This window comes from Typopeltis vanoorti, chromosome 14 (assembly GCF_054136105.1).
Source record: "Typopeltis vanoorti isolate ZY-2024b chromosome 14, IOZ_Tvanoo_1.0, whole genome shotgun sequence".
In the NCBI taxonomy this organism is placed as follows: domain Eukaryota; kingdom Metazoa; phylum Arthropoda; class Arachnida; order Uropygi; family Thelyphonidae; genus Typopeltis; species Typopeltis vanoorti.
This window is the reverse complement of record NC_143562.1, coordinates 32,218,036-32,237,364: the sequence shown is the minus strand read 5'-3', so window position 1 is coordinate 32,237,364 and position 19,329 is coordinate 32,218,036. Positions and strand designations below refer to the sequence as shown.

Sequence of the window (19,329 nt, the reverse complement as noted above, 5' to 3'; positions counted from 1 at the left end):
ATTATTTATGTTGCCGGAGAGGAATAGTTTACGGAGGCAAGTCAATGGATGGCAGAACACTGCGAGGCCTCGTATTCTCCTAAGTTTGGTTGGTGTTGAGATACCGGAAGAATATCAAGTAATGTTAAATCACGATAGATTTCTTTTTTTATGATTCTCGTGTACGGGATGAGGATCGTCTTCTTGTTTTTGCCACAACAGAGAACCTAAGAATACTTGGAGCAAGTGACATTATCTTCTCTGATGGCACATTTAAAACCGCACCCTCACAATTTGCTCAGTTGTTTACTATGTATGGAATATTTCGAGAGCATGTCATGCCTCTGGTGTATGCTCTAACTCCTGCAAAACACCAGACTGATCATAGTTATGGCAGCAGATGTATTTCTTGTGTACCTCCAGGCAGATCTCTCAGTTAGACAATAAGAAGATAATTTTCAAGAACAAGGAGCCTTGTAAACACCTGAAACTAAGAGCAGAGAAAGTTCATCCTTAGGAGAGTAGATAAAAGCAGCCAGCTTCAGATGAGGTTTGAAAACAGTACAGTGATTATATTTTTTAGAGTTCTGGCTATTTTTTCCTGACTTGAGGTGTTCCATATATAAGAAAGCAGTAGCATTACTGTAGCCCATTTGTGGAAAGGGATGTGAGCAGAAGGGATGAAAAACCAATTTGTTAATCTTTTTAGCATTATAGCCATTGGACATCCCCGTAGATGGCATCAGTAGTGACTAGTCCATGAGCTGAATAGAAATCCTGCAGGTACTTAATATTATTATTACCTTTGCTCTTTTCTCTAAATTTTCCAAAAACATTTCTGTATATCCACAGCTTTCTTTTTGTCAGTTTGTAATGATTCAAAAAATTCCTATGCTTCTTCCTTTGTAGAACCTTCTTGTTGGATAGATAAGTTTCATTGCTCAGTTCCTCATTTTGTTGTTTGTCCTCATCACTTTGCTTGATAGTTCTTGTCATTCAAGAAGATTATCTTCATGTTTAGTGTTTAATGCTATAGCTGCTCATCCTTGACCTGATTATTATTTCCTGAATATAACATCTTGTATTTGCTGTTTAGAAGAATGAAGAATCACGTGTGTTTTTTTCTCCTTTGGTTTTGTAATACCAATTATGTTGATCCAGTTTTCTACCAGTTTCACTTGTTTCCCTTCTTACATGATAGTGCCAACCTTAAATTCTTCTGATTCTGAACTGGATTTTGTTCCTGTAGCTTATTTTTCCTCGTTCACTCTAATTACCTGAAAAAACACTGTGGATCTTGTTTAAATGGGTAATGCCCAGCTGCCTTGACATTTCATCTTATTGTACCATAAATTGATTGTTGGTTTCAGCCGATGCAGAATATAATTTAATCCGCTAAATCCCAAATTGCCAGCCCATCTTAATTTGTTCAGTATTATCCAGGTAGATATCTGCTAATGAGGGTCACCATGGAGAAGGTAAGTATTAGACATAAGCCAAAAGTCCTGTTTTATTATTTGCATTCTCTATGTTGAGGTCTTCTTCCAGTTATCTCACTTTGACCTTTTAAGCAATCCCCTTTTGTGTAATGTTTACTTTTGTAATCTTTGGTGTGATCGTTAATTTAAAATCTCTGCTTTGCCATTATTTCCTTCACTTTGTTTATATGACCAAAAAATCTCAGATTAACTCTGCATACACATTCATGTTAAATATAAATAATAATAATAATAATGCCAAGTCACTTTATATTTAATTGATCTGGATATCATAGATTATTTGCATGTCAATTTTTAAGTTTCTTGGTACATGACTATTTCATTCTGTCAGATTAATCATAGTATGAGAAGCCATTTTAAAGTTTTGTTTAAATCCCAGTAAGAATTTACTTGTTTAGCATGGCATAAGAGATTGAGATCATGTTGGAGGCTTAATGGATTTTTTACAACACTCAAAAAGGATTAAAATAGAATTTAATACTTCCTATATTTTGTCCTGGTCACTAGGACATCTACGGGGATTACAGTAGATGTCCTAGTGACTAGGACGAAATATAGGAAGTATTAAATTCTATTTTAATCCTTTTTGAGTGTTGTAAAAAATCCATTAAGCCTCCAACATGATGTCCTCACAGCACTTAAGCCTCTACACACAAAGAGATTGAGACAAAACAAATGCTGTTCAAAACCTTATTTTGTCCGGACATCAAACACTGGTTTTGGTCAAATCAGATCTCTAATAAGTTGATTGTAGCACACCAGGTAGAAAAAATTGAACGACTGTGATGCGATAATCATATATGCAATTGAAATCTTTAAATTGAAGCTGAATTTTGAATATTGGGTTATAAGTTTTTTTTCCCATTTTTCAATACACTCACAAAAACAGGCAGTGTACAAAATAATGGAAATGCCTATTGAACAGAAATATGCAAAATTTATGTGGAAGTGCAATTTTTGCAGATATCTTGCCACTGCATTTGTATTCAGATCATGTTCTATAATAATGCATATAATATGTTTGTAGTAGAAATGTATTGTAATGCTGCTGGAATTCATTGGCAGGCAAAAACCCAACAACTGTAATTGCAGCTGTTGCAAAGAGCTGTCTCAGAGTGGCATTTTAACATTTTGTTGTGTAGAGATACACAAAAACATTGATTGGAAAGACCTAGAGTTGAATCCTATAGGATGCAAGGGACCTTTATAAGGGCATTTTGACTGAAGGGAAGTTAGCTGCTATCATAGAGGTTGCATCTTTCCCTTCTCATGAAAAGCTTAAGTTTTTCATCCTGCAAAATAGGCAAACTGCTTTAGATAACACAGTTAAAACATGCACACACACACACACACACACACACACACAGTACTTTTATAGCCTTAGTTGCTTTGGCTGTAATTTAAGCTCTCTACCAACCCAACTTTCACATCTGCTAACTTGTTCAATGACACAAGGTGCCATGATCACCAGGTAATCTAGCTTTGGAAATGACATATAGCCAAATGGGTCAAACATAAGACCTGCTTTTGTTTCCCCCCCTTCCCTCCCTTTTTTTTTTTAGGGTGAAATCTGTTGCAAACCACCATTTTCTGATTTTGGTTAATCGTATGTGTGTATACAAGGGTGGTTCCATAAGTTTCTGGCCTGACTCATTTTTAGAGGTGATTGAAAACAACTGTGTCATTTTCAACATAATCATCCTTTACTTCAACACTCTTTTCACATCTTTGAATTAACATTTCTATGCCCTTATTAAGATAGTGTGTAATTTTGTCTGCAAAATGGCCTAAAACTGCATCTTTCACCTCATTGTCATCTGTAAATTTTCTTCCTTGAAAGTCTTTCTTTTGTTTCAAGAAGAGGTAGTAGTCACTGGGTGCTAGATCTCGGCTGTAGGGTGGGTATTCAATCTCCTGGAAGCCACAGTCCTTCACTGCAGTCTTCGCAACAATAACAGTATTGACAAGAGCATTGTCATGAAGCAGGTGAACACCATGACTCAGCATTCCTCATTTCTTCTCCTTTATGGTGTTGTGCAGGAGTGAAGCATGATATTCTGCATTCACAGTGGTATTCCTTTCCTTGAAGTCGATCAAGAGCATTCCCCAGCAATCCCAAAATATTGTTGCCGTGATCTTCTTGGTGGACTAAGTGATCTTGGCTTTTTCACATGGGGTGATTTGTCTGGTTTGCACCACTCCATGGATTCCCTTTTGGAAAGAGGAATAAAGGACCATGGTTTCATTCCCAGTGACAATGGATTCCAGCACATCTCTCTGATTCCCCTGGCAAAACTCTAAAAACTTGTGGAACAGATCACATGATGCTACTTCTGAATTGAAGAGACAAGTCGGGACACCCACCTTGCACTGACTTTTGTCATGTGAATCTTCTCGTGAATGATGCAGAAGATGGTTGTTATAGAAAGCCTAAACCTTGATGAGATTTCTTTGAGCTTCAACTTTCTGTCATTGAGCAGTTCCTCCTCAACAAGGGACATTTTCCTCATTCATCACTTCCACAGGCTGACCATCACAGGGATCATCCTCAATTGTCTCTCTTCCTAGGTGAAATGTTTAGCCTTTCTTCATGGTGGAATATGAAGGAGAAGCTTCCCCATAAAAACCATCTGCTGTTTGATAGCACTTGAAAAAAGCCCTTCTTTGGTGAAAAACTATCACCGCATGGTGCTCAATTTTTAACATTACAGCCACTTACTGTGCCACTAGTTAGTCAAATGAGTGTCTCCAACTCACTAACTGCATTATTCAGTTGGAGGTACTCATTTGACTAACAAGTGGCACACTAAGTGGCTGTAATGTTAAAAATTGAGTACCACGTGGTGATTGTTTTTCACCAAAGAAGGGGTTGAAACTGGTACACTGAGCTCCCCATTGATGGTGCTATCTGTCACTAATGGCTTTTTAAAATTGGCACGAATGTTATGTGTCAGGCTGGAAAATTTTGGAACCTACCTCATATATATCCTCTGCAACAGCATTTCAACCCCTACGGCATAGTGCTCCACTGTGTAGCACATACATTATCTTCCGATGGTTCAAGGAGCATGGACTCAATCCTGCTGATTATTTGTGAAAAATGTTCTGAAATATGAATCAAAGCCATTTTTGATCTGCCTGAAATCTAGTTTGAGTTAGTAACTTCCTTGAACAATTAGCACAGTATTATCGAGCAGTCTAGATTCTTTCTGGCTCCATGTCATACTATAATGGTGGCTTGCACCTTTCTGAATAATCTTCCATTCATGTTTCTGTTATTTTGTCCACCACCTGTGTGTATATGCCTATAGAGAGAGAGAGATATAAAAAAAATCAAGGTTATTTCAAAACACATTTTTTGCTGTTAATCAGGGAGTGTTTGTCCTTTCTCCTGTGACATCTTCAAAAGCAACAGTGGTCCCTTTATCACTACCTAAATCTCCTCGCCATATTGCTCCTGCCACAAATGCTCCACTATTTTCCTTGATTGCTGGTTCCAAAGTGACAACTGCTACTTCTGCCATTTCCAGTACATCGGTTTATCAGGCTAAATCACCAACAGGACAGTCTTCACCAACTAAAGCTATTTTGAAACCTGTTCCAGTAAGTGTTTTTAGCACTCTACAGGTAATCTTTCTAATTACCACACCTTATAATTTTAGTGGTGTTCTTGAAAAATTTATATATCATAAATGTTTGTTATTTTTGCTCATTGAATTCACCTATTCTTAAAAACACTTTTTCAAAATTCCAAGAGTCTTAGTTAGTTAATTAATTAATTTCAGACTCTTTAATAATTGTTTTGATTTGATATATGCCTCCATGAACATTTCAGTAAATTAAATGCAAAAAGAAAAATATATCCATAAATATTTAGAAAAAAAAAGAAAGAAAACTGCATCTGCATGTTTCATCTAATAGAAAGTGTTAATAGCACATCCACCTGTGCATTTCTTCCTATTCTCCTCTTCAGAACAGTATTGGACTTTTTCTAGCTGAACAATAATGCAATCATGTATTGGATATTTTTTGGAGAGCACAGAAGAAAACTTATTAACATCATCGTATACTTGAATATCTAAGTTTCAGGAAATGCTTGTGAAGCTTTTACCAAATAATTGGATTATAGAAGATAAACAAAGAGTAGAAAATTGCAGTTAAATTTTAAATGAATGATGATGATAACTGATTGATGCATGTGCTCTCATAACTTCTGAAATGTGAAAGAACTATGAATAGTAATTTCAACAAAAATGCTCATATCCATAAATATATGAAAAACACATCTTTGCAATCCAGTACAGGCCATGGGTCTAATATCCACTAAATTTGTACTTCATTTTAATGGCAAATTGCTATTTTGCTAAACGCAAATACAGTCATACCCCGACTTATGCGAATCTAGAGTTACACGGTCTCTTATATGTACGTATTCCCGTCCTGCTTCATGCCTCACCACTAGTCCTATCTTTCAGGCGCCGGCCGCATTCACCAGTGCTGCGAACAAGCACTGACTTGTTTTGCGCGGTCTCCATTCATACACGATTTTAGAGTCTACAAAACCTTGTGATTGTTTAATGTTATGTTCTTGATAAAAATTTTATCACATAAAAAATAATAATGTCATTCAAAAGAAGCAAGTCTGATTCTTGTACTGCTAGCTAGAAAAGAAAAACATTGACTTTGGAAACAAAACTCAACATTATTAAAGATTTTGAAGGCGGAATGAAAATTTGTGAGCTAGCAAAGAAGTTCAATCTGCAGGAATCCACAGTAAGAACAATCATAAAAGAAAGGTTTACAGATTTTGGAGGACATAGATTCTAACGAGGAACGAATTGTAGCTGCAAGGCATAAAAAAAATCAGTAACTTGCTATGAAGAAATTTTGCGTGACAAGAAAAAGACATTATGCTGTCAGATGAATCTATTAGATTTTATGAAACCATCGACATCGAAATAACTTTCTTTTTTTATGTACGAAAAACTACAATTATGATTATGTTTCTTAAAAAAAAATAGGTGTTTTTGTAAACCTTTGGTCCCAATTGTATGTTTGTATATATAAATTACATGCAAAATTATACCCCGAGTTACGCGAATTCGACTTACGTGCTTTTTGTTGGTCCCACCTACCGCGTAACTTTGGGGTTTTACTGTATATGATTTTGTAGCATATAAAATTAATGTTTTTAGTTTGATCTTGAATGTTGTCTAACTTCTAATTTAGTTAATTAAATACAATAAAAAAATCACTATCTTCCAGTTTGCTGGAAATATGCATAATTAAGTTTGTATTACTAGTAGATTCATGTCAACAGTTTTCTTCCACATTAATCTATTCATAAGATCTGTCATTATTAGAGACTTGTTGAATCAAGTCTCTAGTAAAGACATCTTATATTTCAGTTTTCTAAAGCACTGCTATCAAAAATCAGTTTTGCTGTCCATTTTCCCCCCTCTCTCTCTCTTTCTCATATTGTTTAAGTGACTTTGTACCACCTAAGATTAGCTCTGTGCACACCTGCTTGGATGATGATTTCTAGTTTCCTTTCTATTTGAATACGATTCTGCATTCGATACCAGCTGTATTTTCGAAAACAACCGAATTATCAGATCTGTAAGTTAAAACTTGTTTGAAAATTCTCATATACTGTTAGTTTAGTATTTTGGCTAATTTCTGTCTTATTATATATAAATTTATTCATATAGCTCTCCACTATACCAGCTTTGTTTATTCTCTTATCTATTTCCTTGTAATTAGTTGTTTTCATTAAAAAATAGCTCAAATGTTTTGCTTTTTCTCTGTCCATTGTGAATATTATTGATGCTTTCTTTGTTGTGATCATGTTATCATCCAACACAGAGCTAAGCACAGAGCTAATCTCAGGTGGTACAAAGTCACTTAAACAAAATGAGAGGGGAAATGGTCAGCAAAACTAATTTTTGATAGCAGTGCTTTAGAAAACCGAAATATAAGATCTGTCTTTACTGGGGACTTTGATTCAACAGGTCTCTAATTTTCATAGCACTCTTATTATGGCAGTTATTCAGTTTAGTGAAAGAGTTCTAAAAAAACTTGAATGAAATTATTTAGTATAAATCATCTGCACAATGTAAAAAAAAAAAAAGAAAAAGAGTTTTAAATATCTCCAGTTTTGATACCAGGTTTAATGCCACATTCCTTTATAATATGCTTTGTATAATGGTAAAAGTTCTGTATACCATATCCCTGTTATTAAACTTAAATATTTATTTAGCAAAATTCATTTCCTGACCTTCAGTGTAATCTCCATTCTTCCTGTCGCTAGATCTTTTTTGTTGATGTATTTGATAAGTTGGGTAACTTCAGCAGAAAGCAGTAGTATGATCAGATACTCATGTGAAAATGTAGCCTTGCTTTATTACAGTGCTCATCACTGCATGATAATCTAACTTTAATTTATCATTAGTTTCACCTCTCATTTCATTACTCTTGAAAGTGAATGAGATAATCAACAACTTGAAGACCCATCAGTTAATTCATGATCACAAATATGGATTTCACCATTCTTGTTTTACAGCAGACCTCCTCACTTTGGACACAGAAAAAAATCTTCTTAATAAGCTATCATCTTATGGTTGCCCTCTGCACTTTGTGATTGGATTGCCAGCTTCCACTCTGGTTGTTCATTGAACATTGTGGTGGATGGTTTCTTTATCATTACTGGAGTAACCTAGGGTTTTTGTACTCATATCTACACTCTTCCTTTCATACATCAAAGACAATCTGTCTCTCTCTGACTTTAAATCGTATTTATAGTTTGGCTGATGACAGTACCCTTTTTTACTTTTATAATTTTTATTGTTGTTTATATAGTACACTCCATTCCTCTTCTTCATTCAAGGAAGCCTGTAGTGTCCAAAGTATTGAAACTTCAAGATTTTTCCATAATCATCGTCTTAAATACTGACATCCTCGCCATTCTCAAATGGGGTGAAGATAACTCTGTGAATTTAAATCTTATCAAAACACAGTATTGTCTTATTACCTAGAAGTAAGATCCAGTTTCCATTCAAAGATGAGGTTTCCATTATTAGGCTGACTTCCATGTTAGTTTATTCTGGCATAACCATATTACGTTCATAGCCTTCTTATCTTCCAAAAACAACCTGTATTCTTTTTCATTCAAAACACTACTTCTCTCCTGCTCAATTCCTAACAATGTATAAATTCCAAATCCAACTGGCGTTAGAATATCATCATCCTTACTAAATAGCTTAAGGAAATTACAACATTCAATAGAATATACATTAAAATTAATTTTAATACACTTATAAAAAATTGGCATCCCTTATCTGCTCCACTAAAGACCAACCTCCCCACCTTCCTAGACCTACCTGGTATATACCAAGTTTCTTGTAGTTGTAAGCTGTCCTACTTTGGCCAAATAGGCAGGACAGTTAATATCAGAATTTCAGAACACAAGGACTACATCCGTTTTCACCAATACAGCCACTCTGGTCTGCAAGACGCTGGATACCTTGCCATAGAATATGGTAGAAGAAAGCCACGATAATACACCATAGTAAATTCAAATATGAAAGGCTATTCATGGAATCAGCCTCAGCCCTAAGAAACAATCCAAACCTCAACAAATTTGGTTATATGAGGCTGCCCCAAATTTGGGAAACCTACATCAGAAGACCTTTAGCCCAAATGGCCAAGAATACTAACATTGCCTGCTAGGGGGCACCATCAGGACTTTTAGGAGAAAGAATACCTTCATGCTTCGTTCCTCATTTACTGTATGTTGTGCTTGCATGCACGTGTCTTGTATTTAAGTTCCTGTGATAATGGCAACGTGACGTTGCCGAAATATTGGAAGTGTATTAAATTTTATTTTAATGTATATTCTATTGTGCATTGTAATTTCCTTAAGCTATTTAGTAAGAATGTATAACCAACGTCTAAGACTTTCCGCAAGAAATATCATCATCATAAAATTCCTGATATATACCCTCAAGGGGTGTACAGGATATGATAGTACTATTTGAAAAATTACATCATTACTAACTTCCTATCTACAATTTTCCTCCAAATCAGTCTGTCACCTGTCAAGACTCCAACATTATCAGATCTAATATTTCTATCTTCTAAGGCACTTTTTACTGTATCAATCCACCTATATCTTGGTCTTCCTCTGGGTCTTTTTCCTGCAAATCTGGCAGAGAACATTCTTTCCTAATATCCTTGTTTTTAATATGATATTGCCATTGATGCCATCTGTTCATGCCTCTAATCTTTCTCAGGACTCTAATATATCTGCAGTCTCTAGTCTTTGGTCAAGTGTTTTACTTCTGACCCAACTCTCAGATCCATAAGTTCAAATTGGTTTGAATACTGTCTTGTATACAGCTAATTTAGTGTTTTGGCTAATTTCTCTCTTATTCCACATAAATTTATTCAGTTGAGCTTCCTACCATACCAGCTCTGTTGATTCTGTTGTCTATTTCCATATTTAATTTACCATCTTCAGTAAAAATCGTGCTAAAGTAGCTGAAATGTTTTACTTGTTCTATAGGTTCTTCATTCACAATGCAGTTGATATTTATGCTTCTGCCTATTTTCATTGTCTTTGTCTTGTTATTGCTGACCTTCATACCATATCTATTACAATAGTTATTCAATTTAGTCAGGGAATCATGCAGACTTGTAGCAGATTTATTTAGAAGTATAGCATCATCTGCATAAAGCAAAGAGCTGACATTAACATCTCCAATTTTGATATCAGGTTTAATACCACTTTCCTTCATAATGTGATCCATATAGATAATGAATAACAGAGGAAATAATGTACAGCCTTTTCTGACACCAGATTTAACATCTATGAGAGCTCTACTCCATTCATCTGGAATTCATCCCTCTGTATTCCAGGTCTTCTGAACTATGCAATGCAGCCACTGTAAGACTTTTATATCTCCATACTTGAGCATTTCTGGTAGAATATCACCTACTCCTGCTGCCTTTCCACATTTCAGGCTTTTGATGTTTTTTTTCTACTTCATGTATGGATATGTATTCCTGACTGCATGCCTGGTCAATGTTTTTTACCACTGTGCTATCACTGCTTGCATCATTTAGCAATTTTTAGAAGTAATTACTCCATACTTCAAGGATATCTTTTTCTCATGTTTTCATGTCACCTTTATCTCTAATTCCTTTTACAGCAGTCTTTCCTCCATTTCTGAGCTTCTTCAACAACATCCAGAATATCTTGTCACCTTCTTGATATTTATTTTCTATATTCTTGCCAAAGTCTTCCCATGACTTTTGTATAACTAGTTTTACACTGTGTTTAGCTTTCATACATTTGTCTCTGTATTCTCTAACAGCACAAGCTGACTTATTTGCCAGGAACTTTTGATATGCTTTCTTCTTTTCTTTCACTGCTTCTTTAACTTCCTGTTTCCACCATGGAGTTCTGATTTTTCTATCCTTGCAGACAGATCGTCACTTGCCTCTTTGGCTGAATCAATCAATCAATCAAGCCCCTTCAGGGCTTGCCACTGAATCTCCAAGGTTTGGTTGCCATTCTCAAATTTTTTCATTTTTTTCTTCAATCATGTTTGTGTATTTTAGTCTGCAGTTCACATCTGAGAACTGCTCAACTTTTATTCGCTTTATGAAATTTTGTCATGTTGTACAATCTTTTTTTTTATTTAGATTTAAACCAATAAGAATACAATTTGTTCGGCTAAATCACAAATTGCCTGCTTATCCTCGTTTGTTCAGTGCCCAGGTAGATACCTGACAGGATAAACCACGAGAAGGTGAGGATTGGACATTAGGTCAGAATCCCTGATCAGTTCTCCGCATTCCTTTAAAGGCTATGTGGAAGTCTCCTCTAAGTTATATACAATAGCTTTGATCCTTAAGCACCCCACTTTAGAATATTGTTTTCACAATTGGGGTGGTGCACTCAAAAGCTTTCTAAGAATCCTTGATGTATATTGAAGAAAGTAATTTCTTAATATATGCCTCTCACGCACGCACACACACACACACACACATATACTCTTTAGGCACTTTATCATAGGCACTATTTCTGTGTTATGCCTTTTTAGGTACTTTCATGGTCATTGCTAAGCCAGCAACTACTATTCCTCTGTTTTCTTCTAATTGTTTAAGAACACAAGCAACCACTGGTCAACCGTATGCACTTCAACTCCAAACACATCAAATTAGTCTCATGTCATCCTTCATTTGATTTACCTCTTTTTAATAAATTGGTTGATAGATTCCATCCTTCTTCTTAATTTACGGTTATCTCCTTAGTGGTGGTGTTGCTTGTTGACAGAGGATTAAGTATAGAGATGGTTGTCCTTGGGCTTGCCTCATAATAATAATAATAATTAACCATTTGCCTACATATGGCACAATTGTGTTATAAGTCTTGTGACCTCTTGTGCATAGATCAATGTTTAAAAAAAAAAAAAAAAAATAGCCATTCTGCCTTTCTTTTGAAATTTTATTTAATAGAAATAACACTAAAAACAGAAAATACACCCAACATCTTTTACTAATGGCTTTCAGGTAACAGGGAAGGTGGAAACTGTTATATCACTGCACTACCCACACGTGACTAGTGCAGAACCTTTGAAATATCCTTGTAAATAATGAATAGCAGTGAACATGCCATTACATTGGTATTGGTATCTTCTTGAATTTACATTCAATTATCTTGCTATGCATCATTCAATTCTCATTGCCCACACCTTGAGTATAGGCTATATAAAACTTTCATACCTCCATATGAAGAGTTTCATGTGATCATCTACTGCAGCTCTTTCCACATTTCAGTTTTTGTTTGGTTTTTTTTCAGTGACCTCTCTCTCTCTTTTATAAGAATTTAAAAAAAACTTTATACATGACAAGTTTTTAGTATTTTAGTTCTTAACCTTTTAAATCCATAGTTTTTTAATTCATAATAGTCTACCTAATTTGTTTTAGTTATGTTATTCATACTATTTGATATATTTTTATGTTCATTTCCAATCATCAAAACATCAACATTATTTCCATTCTCATTATTTTTGGCTTATTCATTAAATTCTGTACCAAAAGTTGAGACCTTGCATCATCATCCAAATCTTAACATAAATGGTCTAATGTTATCCTTCCTATGAGAAATAGTTCTTCACATGTTCCATAGTTCTTGCTGGTTTTTTTTAATTAATATTTTATTCTCTCAATACTAAAATATTCTAGGATCAAAGTTTTATGCTAAATAACGTGTTTCACATAGGTAATTCTATAGTTGATAGTTTTTTTTATTTTGTGTACAGGTGCTCTCACCAGCTGATTTTCTCCTCAAATCAAAAATGATTTTGCTCAGTGGTTTTTGCAAGGGATGAATCTCAAATCACCCATGATGGCATAGTGATCTTTCACAACATACATCACTAGTTGCAAGTCATTTTGCATGAAGGCAGTCACAGCTGGAGACTACCTGTTCTGTCTGGTGTTCTTGCCACTGATGCTCAATGCTCAGTAGTACTAGTACCAGTTGAACTAAACTAGATCTGGGATTGTAAAGATAAGAAAATTAAGGAAAATGTTACATTTCATCTTAAAAAATAAGTGATCTCAAGAAAAAAACTAAGTGTTTTTAAAATATTCAGCCAAATTCTGGGCACATGTTCTGCTGCTCATTCTGATGACAACAGACCACATAAACATGTGAAACTGCATGTCATACATACATACATAGAGAAGGTAACACTAACAAGTTTATATTCCAGACAATACTGTATATAGAAAATGATTGAGGAAAGCAAATATCTGTGGTTACATCACAGAAATGTTCAAAATGGGTTCCAGGAGCAGCAATACATACTGCACACCATTAGCTAAGTAGCTGCTATACACATTCAAGAAGTCCTGGGGTATTCTCTGTTGCTGTACAATCATCCACAATCCTTTGACAGAAAGCCTGTATAAGGCACCAGCATGATATAAATCAACTTTTAGTTGTTCCCATACAAAGAAATTGAGTGGATTCATATCAGGCAATTGTGGTGGCCATTCAACTGTCCTACCTCTACCAGTATTTTTGGAGGGTGTGTCATTAATAACACTCTGGTGCATGTAGTTCATGCATGATGGAGCACTAGCACATTTTCATCAAACTCTTATGGAACAATCGAATTGTATTTATTCCATCCATTGGATAAGTAGAGGTAGGACAGTTCAATGACCACCACAATCACTCAATATGAATCCACTTGATTTCTTTTACTCAAAATGATAAAATTAGTACAAAAATAAAAGCTAGAAAAAAAAACTGGCTAAAAATCTATCAGACAGTGTTAAAACAGAAATATAGAAATATGTGGAGCAGAAACCTGGAGGATAACAGACCAAGATGCAAAAGTGTTGCATCTTGGTCAGTTGAATAGAGAAGACATAATCAAGAACTATGTGAATTCTATAGATCCCCACTTGTAATTGATGAAATTAGCTTGTAGATTTGAGATGGCTTGGACATGTGAAAAAAATGGGTGAGAGAGAATGGAAGATGAAGCCTAATGGTATACCGTAGATGCATTGGGAGAATAATATCCCAAAAGACTTTTCTGAGATGGGAATCTTGGAATGGAAGAAGTTGGTACATGCAGAAGAACTGTAGAGGTTCAACAAACTGAAGAAATGCATAAGCTAAAAATATCTCTTAATTCATTTGCTGTGATAATACATATCACTCTACTTGAAAGCGTTTAAGTACAGTGATATTGTGCACCGCGTTTTATTTTTAAATCGTCTATGATTTCCATACTTTTTGTATTGCATGCATTGTTTTACCAATTTTTATTATGAAGGTTCCTAATGGCATTCTTTAGCCATTTCACATTAAAGATTTATGTACTGAGCTGAGCAGCCTGTCTTGTCAAGTGTCATCTCCATCCAGGAGGTTGGCTATCATGGATCTTCATCCTTCAAGTTTTCTCTCTTGGACTGCTTTCTTGCTCTCTGTATAGAACCATGTATGTTGCTGTCTTCCTATTTTTCATTTACTTTCGATTCTCTCTAACAAACCCCTCTGAAGAACTTTCATGCTGCACGATATGACCTATATATGATATTTTTCTTTTTTGTATATTCTTTATTAGTTCCAATTGAGTATCCATCATCTCTAAAACTTCATCTTTCTTCTTCTGAATTCATGAAATTGTCATTGCTTTTCTGTATGTGTCCAGATCTCAAAAGCATCAGTTCTACTTCCTTGTTTATTGTCCATGTTTCTGCTAGAGAAAAATAGACCAAATAAAGTTTAATCATTCTTAATATAGTTTATTTTCTTTCTTTTGATGTTAGTGTATTCTTTATTCTTTCAATCTGTTCAAGGTTGATTTTGCAATTTCTATTCTTCTTCTAATCTCTCATTTTCCATCCTCTATTTTAAAATGACCTAAATAAGTGTAACATTCATCTTGTTTTTTAATTTCTAACTTTTGGGTATATTTTTCTCTTCTTATTATAACTTGAGTTGTTTTTTTTTCTATTAACATATGCATGTCTTTTTCAGCATTCAATACAGTGTCTGCATAGGAAAGCTTCTGCATAGCAAAGATTCTTTATATTTCTTCATCCATTTTTACTCTCTCCAGTTCTTCCATTCTCTCAAAAATTTCTTCACTGTGCAAATTGAACAGGAGTGGAGAAAACACACACATTCCTGCTGGTACTGTTTTTTTTTCATTTGGTTCCAGTATATATGGAATATCAATCTTATTCCATTCTATTCTTTATTACACTAGCATGCATTTGGCAGTTAGGACGTGAGGTGCACACGTGTACCTGGCTTAAACTCTATGTTTGTAAATCATCGAATTGTTGTGTAGTTAATTCGCACTGAGGTATTTAATAATTTAAACCAAAAGGATGGCAGATGTTTTAGATATAGATGGTGGAGTAGAAGATTTTGAAGTTGACAAGGAAAGGGTTCAAAGTGTTCAGAAGCTGAAAGAGAAAAAGAGGAGAAAAGGAAGATGATTTGGTTCTGATGGCATGGCAAGAGAAGATATTCATGAATATGAGCATATTGAAACTGATGGGAATGATGAACCAGGATCTCAGATCTGTTGAGGGTTGATTCTGTTTGTCTGGTGTTCATGAAAAGGCACAAGAAGGTGATATTTATGATAAGTTTTCTGATTATGGTTATATTAAAAACCTTCATTTGAATCTTGATAGACTGACTGGTTTTTTGAAGGGATATGCTTTAGTGGAATATGAGATTTAAAGTAGCTCAAAGTACTATACAGTCACTAAATGAGTCTGAAATCTTTGGGCAAGCAATTAATGTTGATCAATATTTTGTTAAGGGTCCAATAAAAAAAGAAGCACAGCCGATGACTGGATCATTCCCAGACAGGAGAAGAAGATGAATACAGCATTTTGACTTTATACAATATTTTTCAGACGACAAGACACGCCGAACTATAAAACACACCTCTACACTTGTCTCATTACTGTCACTTTTTGTATTATTGTCTGAACTATTGTTATCACCCTCTTCAAAAACAAAGTCATCTTCAGTACCATCCATCACTTTACTTATGCCGCATTTCTTAAAAGACTTAATAATCGTCTCGTTCATTCCAAACCGCATACGCTTGCCCACTAACTACTATTGATGCTGGTAAAGTTTTCATATATAACGTGGGGATTCATTCCCACATATGCAGCAAGACACATGTTTGGCTCGCATCAAAAACGTGGGAATCCAAGACTTACCCAGTATCACCTACCTTTGGATCATAAAACGCACCCCAATTCTAAGTTAATTTCTCAACTTATGGTCTGAAAAATACGGTAATTTTATAGCCATTATATATATCTCTAAATAAATTTTGCCAGCCTGGTTGGCTGAGTGATAACCATTAGAGCCAAAAGGCTGCAGGTTCGAATCCTGCTGTGGGCATGGATGTTTGTGATTGTCTGTGGATATACTAGTGGTAGTGCTGGTGGCTGGGTGGTAGATGGCATTCGTGTAGTTGCAGTTAGTTGTAGTTGGTGGAATGAGTGGTGGAGACAGAGTTATAGAGTATGTGTCCTCCCTCAATGAGTCTTTGGACTCCCTGGAGGTGTTATTCAATGAGAAATTAGAAGGGAAACAAGGGATAATGCGGGATGCAATCAAGCATCTGTCTTGACACCCCTGGGACAAATGAGTACGACTGTAGGAATAACCATACAGAAATAGTCATCCCTGTGATAAATGAGTGCAAGTGCAGAAATGACCATGCACAGCTGGGTGCAATTTTCCGGTTTCAAATGTAAACAGGCTGGTAATGACATGATGCATGGAGAAATAAAGGAGAGAGTTTTTGGCAATGAATAGCTAAACTTGCCAAAAATCATCAGCATCAGTGAGACCTGGTTGACAGAGAATGATGTACAGGAATAGAACGTGAGAGATATTGTATTTTCAGAGATGATGTAGAGAAATAGGGCAAGAGGAGTGGAAAGGGGTGTTTAAGGGTCAAAGCTGTATAACTGAGAGGAGACCTCCACATAGCCTTTAAAGGAATGTGGAGAACCGACCAGGGCTTCTGACCTAATGTCCAATCCTCACCTTCTCATGGTACACCCTGTTGGGTATCTACCTGAATAGTGAACGAACGAGGATGAGCTGGCAATTTGGGATTTAGCCGACCAAATTGTATTCCTATTGGTTAAACCAAAATACAAAATGATGGTACAACATGACAAAATTTCATGCCGGCTGGGGCGTCGCCTGGTTAAACAAGGTCCACGTTGCTTTCGCCAGGGAACCAGGGCGAACAGTGAAAAGTCAGCTACTGGAACAAATCTGAAAACACACACCAACTCAACATCACCAGAGTTAAAGATCGGTATTATCAACATAAGAAGCCTGAATGGCAAAGAAATGGAGTCAGCTGAGGAATTAGATAAGTACCAGATCGACATAATAGGGGCGACTGAAACAAAAAAGACAAAAACTGGTGAGATCTTTCTGAGCAATAAATAGAAAATGCTATATTCAGGCAATGACAATCAAGGAAAGGAAGGCGTAGCCATAATATTCAACGATAAATGCGAGGCTAATCTTCTTGAATGGCAGACAGTCTCAAGTAGAGTGATGTGGGCAAATATCAGAATGGGGAACTGGATAATGAGACATATTTGTGCCTATGGTCCTACAGAAGGTTCTACTAAGGTAGAAGTGGAGGAATTTTTTGAGGCTTTAGAGAAAGCAACTGACACAATGAAAAAGGAAAAGTTGGTCCTTGTTTGGGATCTAAATAGCAGAGTAGGAAATGATTGTCAGACATACAAAAATATTTTGGGAAACTTTGGAGAAAAGAGCAAAGCTAATAATAATAATGGCAAATACCTGTTGGGTTTCTGCTCAGGATGTGGACCGGTTATTACTAACACCATGTTCCAACATAAAAATTTGCACAAATTCACATGGAGAGAAAAGGCAAGGAATAAGAAAAGTCTCATTGACTATGTTATTGTTGATAGTGATGTTTTCTTCCTGGTGCAGGACACCAGAGTGTACAAAGGATTTGAAATTGAAAGTGATCACTATTTAGTCTTGAGCAGGAGAAAATTGAATTTCCTATTGAAAAGAATAACATGTAAGAAAGTTTTAAAGCAAATAAAAGTTGAGCAGCTCTCAGATGTGAACTGTAGACTAAAATACACAAAGATTATTGAATAAAAAATGAAAGAGTTTGAGAACAGGAACCAAACCTTGGAGATTCAATGGCAAGCTTTGAAGAAAGCCCTGATTGATTCAGCTAGAGAGGCATGTGGGGAGATTGTCTGCAAGGGTAAAAAAAATCAGAAATTCATGGTGGACACAGGAAGTTAGGTGCAGTGAAGGAAAAGAAGAAAGCTTATGAAAAGTTCCTGGCAAATAAGTCAGCTTGTGTTCATAGAGAATACAGAGGCAACTGTAAGAAAGCTAAACACTGTGTAAAACTAGCTATACGAAAGAATGGGAGAACAAGAAAGTGGCAAAATGGGATTGTTGAAGAAGCTTAGAAATGGAGGAAAGAGTACTGTAAAAGGAGTTAGAGATGATAAAGGTGACATGAAAACGGGAGAAAAAAGATATCCTTGAAGTATGGAGTAATTACTTCTAAAAATTGCTAAATGAAACAAGCAGTGATGACAGCACACGGTACAAAATACTGATAGGCATGCAGTCAGGAATACATATCCATGCTTGAAGTAGAAAAAGCCATCAATAGCCTGAAATATGGAAAGGCAGCAGGAGTAGATGATATTCGAACAGAAATGCTCAAGTATGGAGTTAATAAAGTCTTACAGTGGCTGCACTGCATAGTTCAGAAGACCTGGACAGAGGGATCAATTCCAGATGATTGGAGTAGAGCTCTCATAGTACTCATATATAAAAAGAGAAATAAAACTGAATGTGAGAATTGCAGAGATATTTCCCTACTTATTGTTCCTGGTAAGATTTATACAAGTATACTTGAGAAACGGTTGATAAGAATTGTGGAAGAGAAGCTTGGTGAAGAACAACTGGATTCAGACCAAATAGAGGCTATCAGGATCAGATCTTCACTTTACGACAAATAGTTGAGAAATCATGGGAACATAACAAAGATCTGTATTTAAGTTTTGTCGATCTGGAAAAGGCATGTGACAAGGTGCCAAGAGAGAAGCTATTCAATACGCTGCAGTTATATGGTGTCAATGGGGCATTATATCAAGCAATACTTAGTCTTTATTTGAGTTGTAAGTCAGCAGTTAGAATTGAAGGAAGTACAGGAAGATGGTTTAATGTTAAATCTGGTGTGAGACAAGG

General features: G+C 35.6%; 1 protein-coding gene and 1 pseudogene across 3 annotated transcripts in view; both read left to right on the top strand.

Annotated features, from left to right (window-relative positions):
• mip120 (Myb-interacting protein 120) overlaps positions 1 to 19,329 on the top strand; it is a 292,557-nt gene that overhangs the window by 91,450 nt on the left and 181,778 nt on the right. Inside the window, exon 3 of one of the 3 annotated variants that reach the window (XM_090404170.1) lies at positions 4,851 to 5,081. The exons of 1 other annotated variant lie outside the window; for it this stretch is intronic. In XM_090404170.1, the coding sequence (XP_090260296.1) occupies positions 4,851 to 5,081 (231 nt within the window). Of the gene's footprint in view, positions 1 to 4,850; positions 5,106 to 19,329 lie in introns of all 3 variants that reach the window. One more of the 3 variants, XM_090404169.1, reaches the window with a different exon arrangement.
• On the top strand, positions 15,402 to 15,907 carry LOC150099347 (RNA-binding protein 8A pseudogene; annotated as a pseudogene).